Here is an 18,311-nt window from a genome sequence, read left to right as displayed (position 1 = left end):
GATATTATTTAAATAGGGGGGAAAGAAGTCATGGATTAAGCCAGTGAGATACAGGCCTGCTTGTTAAGGAAGTTGAAAGAAATATCAATGTGTGAATATTTTAGGAAACTTCTGTGGTTTCAATGGGTTCAAAAATTTTGTTCAAGTGTAAATTACCAAAGGCACACCAACAGGAAAATAACAAATGTTCTCATAGTTAAACTCTGAAAAATAAGACTGTCCTTAGTTCTCTGATGGGGGGGGGTGGGAAGTTCCAGCTTCAAAAAGTGGTACTGTTAAGAAGCTTTACCTTCTCATTTTTTATATTTTTCTAATTATTTTTTCAATAATCGTCATACTAAACAAATAATTTTGCAATCCCATTCATGTTTTGTTTGGTTTTTCCCTCCCTTTTTCTGACTTGCCTATGAGCTGGTGACTCTTGGAAACATGGTTGTCTTTCTGTAGCGGGCCCTAAGAATTTTATCTCATCTCTTCTGTAACAGGAGAGGATGATTGGCAATAATCTGTTTTGATGCAGAATCTTGGGGGAAGGAGGTGTTTTCAGAGAAAGGGGTACACCTCGGAATCAAGACTTTAAGGTGTAATATGTATTTGAGATCAGATGGCCATTTACTTAAATCCATGATATCTAAGGATAGAGAGGGGTGTAAAATCTGAGGCAGTTCAGGTGGCTATCTTGAATTTAAATGAAACACCGAATTTCAGATTTTGGGTTGTCTTTTGCTTTGCCACCCATTAATCTGAACACCTTTGGTGTGAAATTTTGTATGTGTCCTTGAAAGAGGCTTGTTATGGCTCAGTGGATTTTTGTTTAGGGCATGAGTGTTTAAGACTTTAAATTTGCCTAAACTTCTGTATTTTAACCTTTCTGCATGTGTGCACACAAGTTCTATGCCAGCTTTTAATCTCTGCAGATGAACAAGTAGACTCAAAGTGTATTGATACTTTTATTGTTGCTACTGCACTGTTTTCTGTCTGTCTGGGGTCCTGTAAATGCAGGAAGGAACGGAGAAAGAAATTTGAGGTAGTAGTCTTCCTTATCTAAGAACTGCAATTTAAAGAATGAAACCTGATCATCTTAAACATGATTAGCCTTCCTAAGATTCCTGCTTCCCTCCCCGTGCCCTCTCCTTTACTAGTGCAATTGATAGCTTTAGTAAACCAGAAGCTTGCATAATGTAAGGCAATGTTTTCCTGTGGCTTCATAAATAACAAGTCTAAACCGTGTTCTGCTTGTGTGAAAAGGGTGTGTTCTCAGGTAATTCAGGGTTTGTTTTTAATGAGGAGTAAGCCTTTAAATACCCTTTCCTCAGTGCAAAATTGAAGCCATCAAGTAATGTGTAAAGCATTAGTCTTGGGTAGCCAGCTTGTCCTGTTTGTCACTTAATAAAGCTATACCTGTGGTGATTGTGAAAAAATGGTATTATTTGTGTTGGGTTTGAAAATAGCAGAATTGCATGCTATAGAGGATACAGTGTTACTAAAAAGTCTAGATCTTTAACATGAGGAACTGTAATGTAACTTCTTAACCTGGAGGAACATCTAGGATTGCAGCCTTCTAATACTTAATTGTGTAAGGAGAGAGGGCTTCAGCTTTAAACTTTGCTTTCTTTCCTCTGCTCATCTCCAATTTTTTTGTCCCACTAAAAAGCCTTGTAGTATTCCTTAGTGTTACAGTTCTGTGTTTATGTAGCCAATAAGAATATAGGCCTCCTAGTGTTTTGAACTTTTTAGTCATTCAAGTTGTTTCTCAGCTCACATGTACGGTACTAACATTAATGTTTTTCTCAATACAGCGTTACAGTGTTACTGCCATCTATGTACAAAAGACAACTTCACATGTGTGACAGATGGGCTGTGTTTTACCTCAGTAACACGAACTGCAGACAAAGTCATACACAATAGTATGTGTATAGCAGAAACTGATCTGATTCCCCGAGACAGGCCATTTGTTTGCGCCTCTTCCTCCAGAGATGGAGTCATTACTGTGCCTCATTGCTGTGACAAAGACCACTGCAATAAAATAGAACTTCCAATTCCAACACCAGGTAAGGGGTTTGGGCATATTTGATTTTTTTTTTTCTAACAGGAAATTCTGTAAAAGTGGAAGTTTCAGTTTTGAAGTTGTAGGTGAATTTCAAGGCCTAAAGTGCACATTAGATTCTGCTAATAAAATTTCAAAGTATTTGGAACAAGAAATTTAATACTCTGGATAGGGATGTTAGGCCACTTTTGAACATATATGCAATTTAAATGGAAACTGTGAGCAAGCACATAATTGCTTTTGTCCTTAGTAATACTGATTTTGAGTCTTGAAAAAGGTAATGTGCAGAAGTTTTAATCAATAAATTGAAATAATTTGAAGATCACTGCAAAATACAATACAGCTGCATAAAAAGAAGTAGTTCTACCATTTTCTTTTATTTTTACTGTCAGGCCCTACTCCAGGAAAACCGGCTTCTCATCTAGGACCTGTGGAACTGGCTGCTGTCATTGCTGGACCTGTCTGCTTTGTCTGCATTTCGCTAATGTTGATTCTATATCTTTGTCATAATCGTACTGTAATTCATCATCGTGTGCCAAGTGAAGAAGATCCCTCACTGGATCGTCCCTTTATATCGGAAGGAACTACTCTAAAGGATTTAATTTATGATATGACGACTTCAGGCTCTGGTTCAGGTAGTATCACGCTTCTCTTAAACAGGGTAATGACTACTAGCCTTTTAAGGCATAAAAATTTTTTAACTTTCAAATCTACTTAAGCTTATAATTCAGGAAAGCTACTTCCATGTAGATTCATTCAATATCAGTGAAGATTCAATATATGGAAATAAGTGAAATCAAAGAAACACCCTGAGTTGCTGCTACTGTTCCCCCTCATTCTGAGAGTACAGTCTGTGATATGCAGGGAATATCACAGCTATTGTAAATGTTTTGTTTCCCCTGTTAGTAAGGTTCAGTCATCTACCTTTTTGTGCTGCACAGCATACTAAATTACCATCTTCTGTGGCTTTGACATAATTTGTGAATTTTTGTCTTTAGCTTTAATCTGAAAATTCACTTATACCTGTAGTTATTGGTAGGTGAAAAATACTCTGAGTTAATATTTTAGCCAATTCTCTCCTTACAGAAGGTACTTCTCCAGTTGCAAATAGACGTTTCTATATGTATAGCATGGATGCAGTATGCAGTTCACACGTAAAGAATTTTTATGCCTTGATTTCATGAATTTTTGTTTTAGTTCTGACTTTAACAGGTATTGCTCTGGGAGGATGAGGCAGTAGTCTGTTCACTGCATATAGGTTCTGCTGTTGTATGATAGAGTTCTCAATCCTTGGTGAAGTAAGAAGCAGGGTCAGCAAAATCACTACCATGGACTTGTGGAGGGAAGACTTTGGCCTGTTCAGGGCACTGGTTGGGAGAGTCCCTTGGGAGGCAGTCCTGAAGGGCAAAGGGGTCCAGGAAGGCTGGGCATTCTTCAGGAAGGAAGTCTTAAAGACACAGGAGCAGGCTGTCCCCATATGCTGCAAGACGAACTGGTGGGGAAGATGACTGGTGTGGCTGAACAAGGACTCAGGAAAAAAATCGGTAAAACTTTGGAAGAAGGGGCAGGTAACTCAAGAGTATAGGGATCTTGTTAGGTCTTGCAGAGACAAAATTAGACAAGCAAAAGCCCAGCCAGAATTCAATCTGGCCACTGTTGTAAGGGATGACAAAAAACGTTTTTGGAAATACATTAACAGCAAAAAGAGAACGAAGGAGAATATCTATTCTCTATTGGACGTGGAGGGAACATAGCCTCTGATAATGAGGAAAAGGCTGAAGTACTAAAAGCCTTATTTGTCTCGGTCTTTAACCGTCACACCAGTTATCCCCAGGGTATTCAGCCCCCTGAGCTGGAAGGCAGGGATGGAGAGAATAAACCCCCCCGCCATAATCCAAGGGGAAGCAGTTTGACCTGCTGTGCCAACTGAACACCCAGAAGTCTATGGGGCTGGATGGGATCCACCCTAGAGTACCAAGGGAGCTGGTGGAGGAGCTTGCCAAGCCACTCTCCATCACTTATCAGCTGTCCTGGTTAATGGGGGAGGTTTGCCAATGTGACCCCCATCTACAAGAAGGGCTGGAAGGAGGATACAGGGAACTACAGGCCTGTCAGCCTGACCTCGGTACCGGCAAAGATTATGGAGTGGTTCATCTTGAGTGAGCTCACCAGGCAAGTACAGGACAACCAGAGGATCAGGCCCAGCCAGCATGGCTTCATGAAAGGCAGGTCCTCTTTGACCACCCTGATCTCCTTTTATGACAGGGTGACCCACCTGGTGGATGAGAAAAGCTGTGGGTGTTATCTATCTGGACTTTAGCAAAGCCTTTGACATTGTCTCCCACAGCATCCTCCTAGAGAAGCTGGTGGCTCATGGCTTGGATGGGTGTACTCTTCACTGGGTTAAAAACTGGCTAGATGGCCGAGCCCAGAGAGTTGCTAAATGGAGCTAAAGCCGGCTGGTGACAAGCGGGGTTCCCCATAGCTCAGTGTTGGGGCCAGTCTTGTTTAATATCTTTATCGATGATCTGGATGAGGGGATTACCCTTTGTAAGTTTGCAGGTGACACCGAGCTGGACAGGAGTGTTCATCTGCTCGAGGGTAGGAAGGCTCTGCAGAGGACTTGGACAGGCTGGATTGATGGGTTGAGGCCAGTTGTATGAGGTTTAACAAGGCCAAGTGCTGGGTCCTGCACTTTGTAGGATTACACAGGGGTTTTGTGATCAGGCTTGGGAAAGAGTGGCTGGAAAGCTGTGTGGCGGAAAAAGACCTGGGGTGCTGGTTGACAGCTGCCTGAACATGAGCCAGCAGTGTGCCCAGGTGGCCAAGAAGGCCAACAGCATCCTGGCTTGTAGCAGGAATAGTGTGGCCAGGAGTAGGGAAGTGATTGTGCCTCTGTACTCTGCACTGGTGAGGCCGCACCTCAAATACTGTGTTCAGTTTTGGGCCCCTCACTACAAGAAGGGCACTGAGTAGCTGGAGCATGTCCAGAGAAAGGCAATGAAGCTGGTGAAGGATCTGGAGAATGTGTCTTATGAGGAGAGGTTGAGGGAGCTGGGGTTGTTTAGCCTGGAGAAGAAGAGGCTGAGGGGAGACCTTATTGCTCTCTACAACTACCTGAAAGGAGGCTGTAGCGTGGTGGGTGTTGGTCTCTTCTCCCAAGTTACTAATGATAGAACAAGAAGAAATGGCCTTAAGTTGCATCGGGGAGGTTTAGATTGGGTATTAGGAAATATTTCTTTAATGAAAGTGTGTTCAGGCATTGGAAGAGGCTGCCCAGAGATGTGGTGGAGTCACCATCCCTGGAGGTATTTAAAAGACATGTAGACGTGGCATTTGGGGACATGGTTTAGGTGACAAGGTGGTGTTGGGTTGACTGCTGGACTTGATGATCCTAGAGGTCTTTCGCAACCTTAATGATTCTGTGATTCTATGATGATGAAGGCTTCATGTATAGATTAGATGAACGTGGCTGAATGCAAGATGCCAAATGTTAGGAGCTGCTGTTGAATTTAATATGTGCTCGAACTTTTTCATCCTCCTGATTAGCAAACTGCCATTGTTCTTCATGGACAGTTAAGATCTTGAAGTACAGTTGCGCCCAATGTTCATGTTAAAAGCTAATGTAGCTATTTCCAGTGAGGTACTCTTCAGTCTGGCTTACAGTAAAGCAGTTGCTCAAGTTCCTGGCAATACAGGGCTGTGTTTCTTCTATAGCAAAAAGGGGACACTGCTTCAGTTGCAACAAAGTCCGTAAGGAACTCTTACGGATTTAAGATAAATATGGATTCCAATCTTCTAGTTTTGTTCAGCAGCAGTAGTAAGAGAAAGCACAGTTGCCAGAAACAGAAGCAGGTTGAATATTGTAAATATTCTAAAAAGAAGTATAGGAGCAAGGTGAATAGATCACAGTGAGCAGGGTTTTTATTGTACTGTGACGTGTAAACCTGATGATTGAAGGTTTGTATTGTGAAATTGAAATCCTTCATGTCCAGAAGGTTAAGAGATAAATTAAAATTCCTGTATGTCTGGAATTCTTGAGGAACTCTTCTGAACACTGCAGTGTTTTAATTTTTACTCCTCAGACTGAAACACAAGCATGGCAATGCTGCTGACTATATCAGATGTCCATCTAATGCTGTTATTAGCAAAGAATATCCAGAGATGGACAGGAACTAGTTAGTTGAGCTATTAGCTGGGATTTTTATTCTATAGCAGAAGAATATCTTTATTTCTTTATATCAGCTGTTGGAACAGTGATTATGGAGTAATAGATTACTTCGTAAAGTGTTTAAGTGGAATAATCCTATACCAAAAGAGTTTATGGTGAGCAAATAACCTAGCTGATACATTCATTCTGCAGTGTAGTATCACTGCAGAATTCTGTGACAAGCCTTGCAGTTACAACAGGAAAGATTTAAAATAAACAGAAAACCCACACTGATTGATTGATGCCAGTGTTTCTTGTTTGTTACATAAACCTACTGGAGCATATTATGAGGCTCCAAGTTAAAACTTGTAGGTGTTCTGAAGCTGTAAAACCTTTATGAATGTAAGCATTTTTCTCAAGTGTGATTATAGTGAGGTGCACAAGGATGGCCTGTGAAATGGGAAGTTTGCATTACAAGGATGTTTTCCTATTACAGCAGATTGAGAGGCTAACAGGCTACTGGTGTACTTAAGCATGAGCGTGAACATTTGACAGTGTTGCTGATAAGCATGGTTTAAATTTAACTTAAAAATGGACGGAGACATATCCAGTGATAAATCAAGTAAATGAATCAGTAGTAAAAGCCTTCTTGAACTGCTTTGCCAGGAGAGTTATAGGCAGGTCTTTTTCTAATTAAGAAACCCCACCCCACAAACAAAACCCCCATAAAACCTAAAAAAAAAAAAGCCACTAAACAGAAAAACCTACTCAGTCCTGGTCCTGATTGCTTCATGGTTTGTTTTTTCATTAAAATAAAACTTTATGGATCAAAAACTGTCAAAATTCTAAACTGAAAGGAAGTTTGTGGCTTCTTTTTAACAACTGTAGAGGCAGTTTGTAGCATAATGTCTTTGAGTACTCAGTTTTGCTGGCCTTTGAGCTTGAAGGCAGCATCTTACCTACATGCCTGTTAACTGTTAGCAGCAAGCTGTTAAAAATTTCAAGAGACTTTATGTGCATCAGGAAATATCTTAACAGAATATAGATCTTATATTTAATACTTACGATAGTGCTTGTTTTGTTGGTGATGTTTAAGGTTAATGTTACATCTTTTTAGGTTTACCTTTACTTGTGCAAAGAACAATTGCAAGAACTATAGTACTTCAAGAAAGCATTGGTAAGGGTCGTTTTGGAGAAGTCTGGCGAGGGAAGTGGAGAGGAGAAGAAGTTGCTGTGAAGATCTTTTCTTCAAGAGAGGAACGCTCGTGGTTTCGTGAAGCAGAAATTTATCAAACAGTTATGCTACGGCATGAAAACATTCTTGGATTTATAGCTGCAGACAACAAAGGTTAGTGATGCTATGGATTCATTTTGCTGATTGTGTACCTGGTCAGAATAGATGGTAAACGGAGGGGCAAATAAAGTTGTAAGGATCCAATTAAGAGTAGCAAAAAATAATTTTGTTACTAGAGCATTTCAGGGTTTGGCAGGCTTTTTATAGGTTTAATGAAAGAAAGAAGTACATTTTCCTTTTTCTGGAAAACATGCTTTGTTTAAATCTTAAAAGCATATTTAATGAGGTGTAATTTCTACAAGCAAGTTAAAATACTCTTTAAGTTTGGTATCAAGGAGATGCTTTATCTTGTCAGGCCACATGTTTGCTGAATATCTGTACCTGCACTCCCTTAACAGCGTAAATAGATGTGTGGGACCAAAAGAGATCATGTCTAATACTGTTGTCCTAATAAAAATTAATCTTCTACCTCATACTTTATAAGGCTGAAATATGAGAAGTTAGTCATTTAGAACTCCAGTTAGAAAAGAAATTGGAAAAAGGGAATTAATTATTTGTTCCTAATATTAAAAAACAGTACCTGTTTTTTAAAGCTCTCCTGATAAGCCTTTAAGTATCCACTAAGAAGAACAGTTAAACCATTTTTTATCTTGATTTGTTGTGGTTTCAGTCAGCTGAATCTTTCTTGGGTTTTCCTGCAGTCCAAGACACGAAATTTTAGCAAAACCAGCGAAAGTTTTTAATTTCTTACATTAAGGAGAGCTAAAATGTTACAATATTTCATTCAGTTATTTTAAGCTGAAATTACACGTTTCACCACAAATGGCCTTTGACTTTTTTGCAAAGAAAGCATTAACAGAAAATTCTGTCACCTTAGGGAGGAGTCAAGAATCCACACACATCCTGGATTCTTAAAGGGTTCTCAGTTTTGTGGGAAATTCCTAAATGGTTTTAGTGTAGTTGAAGTATATATGTAAGCAGAGTTCTTCTTAATTATCATTAGATTAACTTCAAGTTTCTATATCTATAAATCTGTAGAATTGGAACAGAACCCAAGAGGCTGTGTAAAACACTTCCCTTCTCCAGGAAAGGTTAGCTATAGCTAACTTGCTCCTAACAGATACTTGTGCAGCTTGTTAACCTCCAAGAGCTTGCAGATCTACAGCATACCAGGCAACTTTTTTCCCCACAGCTTATTATGCTTACCATTAGAAACTGTCTTTCTTTCATGCCTAAAGTTTTATTGGATATTAGCACCTGCAAGAGCTTGAGTTTGTTCTGATGGACCTAATGGAGTATCTGGAGCCTGGGTTTAAAATTAGTAGATTGGTTGCATTAAAGACACAAATGAAAACCCATCTCTACAGAAGCCTTAGGTACTATGTCTCACTTAAAAGTATATGGGATGTATTGTAATACCTTAGCTATATAACTTTTAACAAAATCTCTCTGTGGTTAAGCATACCGGTCTCCCATTTTGCCCCAAAGCCATAGATCGTTTGTCCCCAAAATACTCTTGACTACTGTGCAAAGGCGGTACGAGGAAGGCTTCCTAAATGAGTTTATAAAATAATTTTCTGATTGCTGGCTTAGGTTCCAGATGTAACAAAATGAAATTCCATTTGACTTGGTCATCTTTAGATCCTTGTAGCATTACATAATATAAAACTGTCTTGTTTCTATTGTTAATATGCTTGTGCATACAGTGAAAAATCCTTAGTTGATAGGTCATTACCGGTATTTGAGGCTTTAAGGCTTTAGGACAAGGTTCTTCTGTTTTCTTGAACTAGTTGGTAATTGGTTTATAAAAAATGGATAGAGATAGATTTTTCAAAATGTGGATATTCTTGACTCTATTTCTAACAGTATTGTTGTCTGAGCAGATGTGGAAAGCTGGATTATTAACCCACCAATGCAAAATTCTCAGTATAACCTTATACACTCTGTCAGTGAGGAAATACGTACACACCATTCTCTGTCTGGGTCAAGCATTCAGAAGTCCTGAATGTTGAAGGAGGTTAATATTTCAACCCTTGGTTAGAATACTTCAGGCCACCTGTATCCCATTAAATGGAAGAACATAGGGGGACCATTACGGAGGTAGTTCTTCCAGTTTAGCAGGTGTACTGTCGTGGTACTCTGAAAGGAGCAAGTGTGTCACAACATGGCTTTAGAGACCAATGGCTTAAAAACACCTATTAACAGTCTTTCATTGTAGATGCTGGTGCTAACTGATAAAGGCTTATCAGGTGCCAGGTGCAAGACATGCTGTGAAGGATTTGCATCCATTTCTCTGGATGGCAGACTGATGCATTCAGGAGTTATTACAGCCTAGCTGGAATGCACAAAGTCATTAGACTATACGAACCTGGCTCTATGTCTGAGACCTTGAAAAGGTGACTACAGAGATACAGCAATAAAAGGAACTATTTGTGCAATTCCTGCAATTCAGTGCTTGCTGAAAGCTTCAGTGACACACGGAGAAGAATTCTCAGGAGTAGGTTCTCATGTATCCGTCATGAATGCTGAGGGCTCATATCTCCTGACATGTATTTTGTGGTGTAAATGTGGGCCAGTGTTGTGCAATCCTCACTACTAATAAAGGTATTAAGTCTCTCAACACAAGTGTGTGTTTTTCACAATGGCTGGGGAACATCTGGCTGGCCATTGTAGTTGGAAAACTGGGGACAGAGGGGGCATTCAGGTAGAAGGGTGCACATATAGATTAGAAAGTGTTTACAAGTTTACAGATTAGTCAGTGGTGTCCAGCTCAGATGGTGGAGTCCTAAAGCTTGTGACTGAACTACTGTCTTTGCTCCTTGTTCTACTACACTGTTTAGACATTCTATGTGCCTTAATGGCATGTTCTCCTCTACCACAGCTGCATGATGTTCAGGAGGCTATAGGAGCTGGTCCAATCTGTTTGCTTTCCCCATCCCAAAATTTACTGGGAAGTACATGCTTGCTGTTAAGCCAGCTTGAAGGCTGAGAGGCAATGCATTATTTTAACTGTAGTTGTGTTCTTTCTGGGTAGCTCTTTACCTACCCAGCAGTATATGCTAACTTTCAGATACTGCTAGGTCAGGGAAATTACTTTCTGGGCCATGTATTGCCTTGTTTTGAATCACCTAAATATAATTTGGGGTTTGGGTGGGTTTTTTCTCTTGTCTTTCTAAACTAGATACTTAGTTGTAAAGTGTATCAGGGACTACTTATCTGTACTATTCTACTAGCAGAAAAGCAGTGGCAGAAACCTCTGTTTACAGTACTAAATGTTTCCCTGGGTTAGCTGTCCATAACTGTAACTGTCTGTAGTCATGTTACAAGTAAGGTGACGTCTTGTACTGCACACTTTCAGGTAACTTTATGAACTAAAATACTTTGGGCTTTCTATGCCTCCCCCTTAATTGAAAGCTGCACTTCTATAGGTGAAAGTTTTGTTCAGTCAGACTACCTCACATGGTAAGTAGATCCCCGAGAATGATGTTAGGCAATAAGCTGCAGAGAAATGAGCAGAATTCCTTCCTCTTGAGAAAAGTAATATTTGAGTTATTTATTCTTTCCAAAGCTCCAGTTTTAGCCTGAGAAGAAGGAATTTGATTGGAAGATCTTGCTAATCTACATAGCTCAAGTGCTTTTCATCAATTTAATTGAGTGACTATTTCAGTGTGATAGAGTCAAGCTGTTCCACTAACAAAATATCAGTCCTCTTGCAGCCACAGACAAAAGTGTTTTTCCTCACATCTCCCTGAATCTCTCATTTCTAAGTGTTTTCTAGTTATAGATCCCATCTGTATCTGATCTTTTCACTGCTTTTTCCTCGGTTTTTTTGTTACATTAGCCTTTTTTGGCATGCAGATAATCTGTCTCACTCTCTGCTTTGAAACAGTTCACTACGTGACACTAGAGAACACATGCAATTAGGCAGTTTCCATAACTTCTTTCAAACATTCAACTTGGAACATAAGTCTGCAGTTCAAAACTCTTGTACCAAGCAATACTGTCACACTTCAAAACCTAGTATTTGGTATAAAAACCAAGCATGTGCCAATTTCAAATTTTTGTTCTGGTAGTACCAATGTGAAAAAAGCATTTGACACTTCGGTGAACTCAGTCAATTCAATTTTAATTGAAACTTGATTATATATTTGATAAATAGTTATAAATTCCTTTCTTCAAGAGGCAGCTTGTCTAAGATGTTGCTTGGACTTCTAATGTTTTTCTCAAACTGTAATCAGTCTTCTAACAATAAATCTGAAAGCTTCTTTACTCAGAATTCCAAATTTTGTTAGAACTGCAGAAGAAAACCTTTTACTTCTGAGAGATTTTGATGGTCTAAAATACTTTCAGGTTTCTTGCAAACAGATAAAATAAGCATAGTTGATCTTTTAAATAGGTTTCCAGTAACATATATAAAACTTTAAAATGTTTTTGAATATTCTGAAATTGCTTGAGTTTCTTGATCATGGTGTATATTCACTAAATCAAGTTATCTTGTCTTGGAAGGCTGTGCTACTGTATGTAATTACTACTGAGTGTAATTACTTTTTCTCACCTGATAATGCAAATCCTGTCATTGAAAACTTCATTGGAGATGCTGCTTAATGTGCAGCCAAAAATACTCAAGGTCAGGTTAATTATTACTTAGTAATAATTAACTACTGTCAAGAGTATAAGGTGACTGAATTTCATCATAACGTGTTCTGCTTAGATGTTAAATGAATGTGTAGCTTGTCAAATATAGCAAGGTAAAGAAAATTTAGTAGGTTCCATCTAATAGCTGGCTGCTGTACTTATTGATGCATTTCATCTTGTCTGTAATTAATCATATCATGTAGGCTTGGATGTAACACTATCCCTTCTTAAAATCTCATTGGAGGGCCATAAATATGACATGCAGTCATGACTCCTTTCACAATGGATAGTAAGCCCAGCTTTATATTTTCTCCTTTGGAAGGAGGATAAAAACAGACTGAATATTAAGACTTGGAGGTAACAAGATAAAACTGAAGTAGAAGGGTTTGTAATCAGCAGCATATTCTCTTCTGTGGGCACCTAGAGTTAAGAGGGGAAAAATCTTTATGCAAAGACACTACAGTCTTGATTCAACGCAATAATTCTTCAGAAACCTTGTCTTTAAAAGATCTGTTTAAACACAATAGGTCTGGTAGACTACTTAAAATCAGGTTGTTAATTTCCCTACTTATTGTTGTCTAGTTTAAACACCTGTTGAGGTATCCCATTCATCAGAAATAAAAGAAATCAAATACAGGATCAGTCAATATGTGTATAGTGTTAATACCCAGGAGAGGATTATTTCAGGCAATGTAGGGTCATAACTGGTGAAGCAGTAGAATAAAACTGGACAAAGAGAATATTGTGAACTGATTAAAGTTAATTTATTTTTAACTTCTACAGCTATTTGGAGCTCTTTGTATTTAAGAGCACCTTTTTATGTGCCTGTGAACACATACCTGTTTCTAATGGTTCTATAAAACTGTTTCAGTGAAGCTAATACAGTTGGATTGACTTTTCAGAGGCCATAATTCTCTTTGGAAAAAGTCACATTTAATAGCATGCTAAGTTCTATGAGTTCATGCTTGGATATGCAAAGTAGCAGAACAAGCAGCAGTCTGAACTATAAAATAATCAAAAATATTTTTTAAAATAAACCTTTAATTTCCTGAAAAAAAAACCCACACCAAAAAAAGCCTCACCAAAGCTTAGGGGTCACTTCTATAGGCATATTATAAGAAGCTTCCCACTGCAATAGCAGCTTTCAGAACAGTCTTTTACAGGTTGGAGCATTTGACTGCTTTCTTTTGCCTGTTTAGTCTCAATTATGATGTTAATTTATTCTGGGAATGTAGCAAGGCAGAATTCTCTTTCCATTATGAGAATTGTTTGAATATAGATTAGACTTATTTCCTTCCTCTGAAGCATTTGGTGGCTTTTTAATTTTTTAAAATTATTTTTAATGGCATCTCTGGCTTCCCTAGAAATATCCAAGTAGAAGGGATGCTTGAAAGTCTTCCCATCCTCACCCAAGAGCTTATTCAAAGATAAGCACAGCTACTACCATTATAGAAGTTTTTTATCAGTCTGTAGATTGAGCATTTTGTGCCTCTGACTTTTCTGGGCCAAGTGTGTTCTTTAAGGCGAGTGGAAGAAGAGGGGAAGAAAATGTAATAACTTCCGATTTGGAAACGAAAAACTTTTCAGTATGTCTGTGATAGAAACTAACTTCTGAATTGACTTCTCTCCTTTCTTCATATTTAGTTCCTGAGTATGCATTTTTATAATCCTTAGTGACTACCACATGATGAGATCTTTTTGGCTTGTGCTGAGTTTTCTCACTTGTTCTTAGGGAATAGTGGCTGTTTAACTCAGGATAGAAGTCCAACTGAAATCTTTTATGGGATAACTAGTATCTTTGAGAGATGAGAGACCCTTCTACAAAAGTAGCTAGCTATAAAAACGCTTCTCAGATCTGCCATGTGAGAGTTGCTTTTATAACAAAACAAAACTGGAAAACCTGTTTGGTGGTAGGATTGTTCTTTTCTGGGTATGTTTCTACTTCTTAGGTCAAAAACTTTTGCCCCCCTCTTGATTTGAATTCCTTTAATAGGCTTCTCTCTGGCTTAAACTTCAAGGTATTTTGTGTCCACTAGTTTATTAAAGTGAACAATTTCATTCTTATCTGTCATTTGTATGCCTTGGGATATCTGCAAATGCCTGTCTTGTTCTTCGTAGTTCAGTGAAAAATCACACAGCACACTCATTTTCTCATAATCAGTATTTTTCATTCTTTTTACTCTTGTGCCTCCTGGAAACTGAGGTTTTCTCCAGCAACTTAAAGGTAACCAGCGGTGGGGTTTGACTTTGTCTTTTAAGTAATGTGCCTGATTGCTGCTTGCAAGCTTCTGCTTCAGCAGAAAAAAAATCCACCAACTGCTGGTAACTGGAAATTGTCTCGCAGGCTGAGGCTGGATAGGTTATGGGAAGACTTTGAAAGAGTTGTTATGGGGCAAAGCTTGAAAGACACAACTTTTCATGGGTAGCCTGGACAATATTGTACTAGACTGACAGTGACAGGATTAGTTTGCATCGTGTTCAGCACTGTTCCACTCAAGCAGAAAAGTTAGGGGAAGGCAGGGACTGGCTAATACCCCAAATAGTTCACCTTGGAATCATAATGGCATCGGCTTACTGTGGTTTGTCTTTTAGCATAAATAAAATACTAACTACACCGTTCAGGAAGTCTTGCGTGGTAGTCCCAGCCCTTACAGAGACATTTAAATGTTACAGGCATAGAAGTAGAGATTTGATAGTCTATATTTAATGAGGTTACTCATAAAATGTAATTTGCACTCCATAAGCGTTGTATCAAAGTGGCATATATGGTTTGCTTGTTTTTTGTGTGTGTATGTGTGGTATTCATGCCAGTGTTATTTTGCAGACAATGGTACATGGACTCAGCTGTGGTTGGTGTCAGATTATCATGAGCATGGATCACTCTTTGATTACCTGAACAGGTATACAGTAACAGTGGAAGGAATGATAAAATTAGCTTTGTCTACTGCCAGTGGTCTTGCCCATCTTCACATGGAAATTGTTGGCACACAAGGTAATCTTACAACTATTTAGCCTGTCATGTGGGTAATACTGGATTTTTAAAAAATTACGCATACGTAGCTCTTTCTGCTATAAATCTTTTCTTAATTAGAACATTCAGCCTTTTCAGGATGTAGTTGCTTTATACGCAGCTACTTATGTGATGAGAAAGTAGTTGAACTTGGCACAGATACCCAAGTTAATTTGTGGAGCTGAGTGAATTGAAAAATGTCTGGGACCTGTGATAAATTCTGAACTAGTAGAACTTCTTAATTTGGAAGGTTTTTTTACCTTCTTTCTATGGTATATCTGGGTTTTGTGATGTAACAATCCTCCCTACAAAACACCTATTGAAAGGCAGTAAGCTAATGGTGCATGTAGTATCTCATTTGATTTAAGGCGGCACTATGGGTATATTTACAGAGATCAGAAATGTTTTTGTGGCAAGTAGTATATGTATGCAATAAATACGTGCAGGAACAGGGAAAGAAGCAGTAGAGTAGAGGAATATGGTAGACATCTAAGTCATTTTTCTGGACAGTCAACCAGTCCAAAAATTTCAGGAGTTACCTTGATGCACATAAATCAGCAGAACTGGAAGGAATTCTGTAACTTCAAACAAAACCTGCACCAGGCTTAGAATAATAGCCATATCTTTTTTTACAGCTGTGTTATTTCTATTTTTTCCCTTACAGGCAAACCAGCGATTGCCCACAGAGATTTGAAATCAAAAAATATATTGGTAAAAAAGAATGGAACATGCTGCATTGCAGACCTAGGATTGGCAGTTCGACACGATTCGGCTACAGATACAATTGATATTGCCCCAAACCACAGAGTGGGAACAAAAAGGTAAAATCATTAGTGTGATGTCTCATGCAACTTTTTTATAATGCTTTGTTTTTTTCTTCTCCCATATAGAATGTGTGCAAACACAAGCAGCAGGAAGATGTAAATAATGGCAGGTAGAGTTCCTAGGCACTTCCCTTGCCAGCTGGTAATTCAGTTAGACAGTAGGTGCTTAAAAAGCATGTTGAATCTTGGCATCTATTACTAGCATGTGTAAAATACTGAAAACTTGCAAAATATTGTAGGGCATAATTATATATTGAAACAATTAGGAGACTTCATGAATGACAGTTTTGGAGACTTCGCTGCTGCATCTTTAATCTTTTTGCATTGTGTTGCGTGGAAACGTTGCTTGCAGCCTAGTCTGGAGAGTAAGACAGGATACTGACAGTGAAAGTAAAAAGCTGGATTTTTTTTTTCAGTGTAAAGCCTGTGTGGTAAAACATTCAAGGTGTTGAGTCTTGGATGTGGACTTTCATGGGATCATATTTTCAAAAGAAACAGGAGAATTTAAAATAGCAGTCATCTTATGCATAAATAGAATTATGAATGGATGAGTCAGTATACATACTCCTTTTAAAAGCCTACTTCTGAATTTGGAAATACAGATTTTCTTGTCATCAAAAGAACTCGAAGCTGTTTAACTCCAACACAAGTGCAATTAAACTTAGTGGCTGTAACTTATTATTGTCTGAAGGACCAGTAATTTTAACTGGAAGCTCTTCTGAAGAGAAGATCAGTTTCCTTTTACTAATCTGCCGCTGTAGAGCATACAGAGGTAGCATCACTAACAGTGAACCATAGCAACAGAGTTCTGCAATGTGGGCAACCTGTTACCTTTTAATGCCTATAGGTTCAGTGGTAGGTCAAACTGCAATTTGTATGCGTGTCACAGAAATTTGTGGAAGACCAGTGGTTCAGGGCTGTACGTGATTAACTTCAGCATATGCCCTAGCAGCTTGGGCAGCATCACAGAATCTTCTCCAAATCTCCAATCCATACACTAAAAATATTTTTTAATACATCTCTTTGAGTGATACTGCAAGGGAGAGGGGGTGTGACTGGGGTTTTAGAATGAACTAGGATGCCCCTTCAGCTGTGGCTTTTTGCAAGAAAGAAAATTTTTTTAAGGCTCGGTGAACGAAAGGTTTTAAAACATGTACTGAAAACTTGTTTTACTGACAGTTATATTGCTGAAATTACTTTGTTCTAAAGCTCTGCTCAAGTTGGTCCTTTGCCAACTTGAAAAATACCACACAAGCGGTCAGATGAGACTTATTTTCTGAACTACTACTAGATTATAAAGTAGTGGGCATTATTCCTTCTCAAATTTCCCAGTAATCATTGGTAGTAAAACAGCAGAATACTTCCAAATTTGTCATGGCAAACTTAGCTGTGTGCAGCGCATATACCCCGTGTGACTTAGTATTTTCTACTACACCTAGATGCAAAGAGAAATGATGTGCAAACCAGTTACTTTCTTTAGTCTAGTCTTTGAAAGCATCCTTTCAGTTGTGTCTGTAGATCCCACTTGCAAGATCTCTTCTTGCGTAGGTGCTATTAAATTGCTTGTTCATCTGCCTTATGCTTCTTAACAAGGGCAAAGCTGTAGTAACTCCCTTGCTGTGCTGGGCAGCAGCAGGACTAAGTCTTTTTCGCACTTTAAAGATGTTAGTCACTTCTGCCTCTCTGAAAAGTGTTCATTATCATAAAAGGCTTTTCTTGTGCATTCTTAGGTAAGTAACTCTGCATCTCTGATTTTTTTTCATAATAAAGTTCAGATCTTGCCTGTTCAATGACAGTTTTAACTCCTGTTGATTGCCACTGCTGGTACCTCTTCTGCACGTGGAAGCTCTGGGTGCAAGTTCAGGGAGATTTGACTTAAGTTTATATTTTTCTAATGATTGTCTGCTGTAAGAATGTATGGTCTAGTGAGCAAGAAAGACTCACTCTTGGGTGAGTGATCTAGGTGCTGAGTCAGACTGATGATCCTTTACTCTGAATGAATCATTTTTCTCTTCTGTTCAGAGGCTTAGCCTTTACCATAGGGTGTGAACTGTGTGCTTTCACAGCTCAGCCTGCAGCATAAAGCAGGGAGTGTGAGCTTTAAAATGAGAAGGAAATAGAATACCTCTCACTCTAAGGCATGTAAAAATATAGACTAATTCTTTTTTTTTTTTGAGGTGTGGCTCAACTGTTACTTTTGGTAGTTGAAATAGGCCGTGTTTAAAAGAAGTTTGGCTGCAAATTCCACCTTAACATGGGTGCTTTTCTGAAGTTTACCTAAACCCAGTATGAGCAGAATTCTAGCTATGCTTGTGAAGAACAGGCTTGGTGAAGGGAGATGTCACACTCAA

At 38.7% G+C, this 18,311-nt stretch overlaps 1 protein-coding gene across 1 annotated transcript in view; it reads left to right on the top strand.

Annotated features, from left to right (window-relative positions):
• The window catches only part of TGFBR1 (transforming growth factor beta receptor 1), a 35,357-nt gene that overhangs the window by 5,747 nt on the left and 11,299 nt on the right, over window positions 1-18,311 (top strand). The window contains exons 2-6 of the mRNA XM_064443764.1: window positions 1,800-2,051; window positions 2,440-2,682; window positions 7,315-7,545; window positions 14,951-15,118; window positions 15,801-15,957. Of these exons, the coding sequence (XP_064299834.1) occupies window positions 1,800-2,051; window positions 2,440-2,682; window positions 7,315-7,545; window positions 14,951-15,118; window positions 15,801-15,957 (1,051 nt within the window). The remainder of the gene's footprint in view (window positions 1-1,799; window positions 2,052-2,439; window positions 2,683-7,314; window positions 7,546-14,950; window positions 15,119-15,800; window positions 15,958-18,311) is intronic.

The sequence above is a fragment of the Phalacrocorax carbo genome, chromosome 2 (assembly GCF_963921805.1).
Source record: "Phalacrocorax carbo chromosome 2, bPhaCar2.1, whole genome shotgun sequence".
In the NCBI taxonomy this organism is placed as follows: Eukaryota; Metazoa; Chordata; class Aves; order Suliformes; family Phalacrocoracidae; genus Phalacrocorax; species Phalacrocorax carbo.
This window is presented reverse-complemented; position numbering and strand designations above follow the sequence as displayed.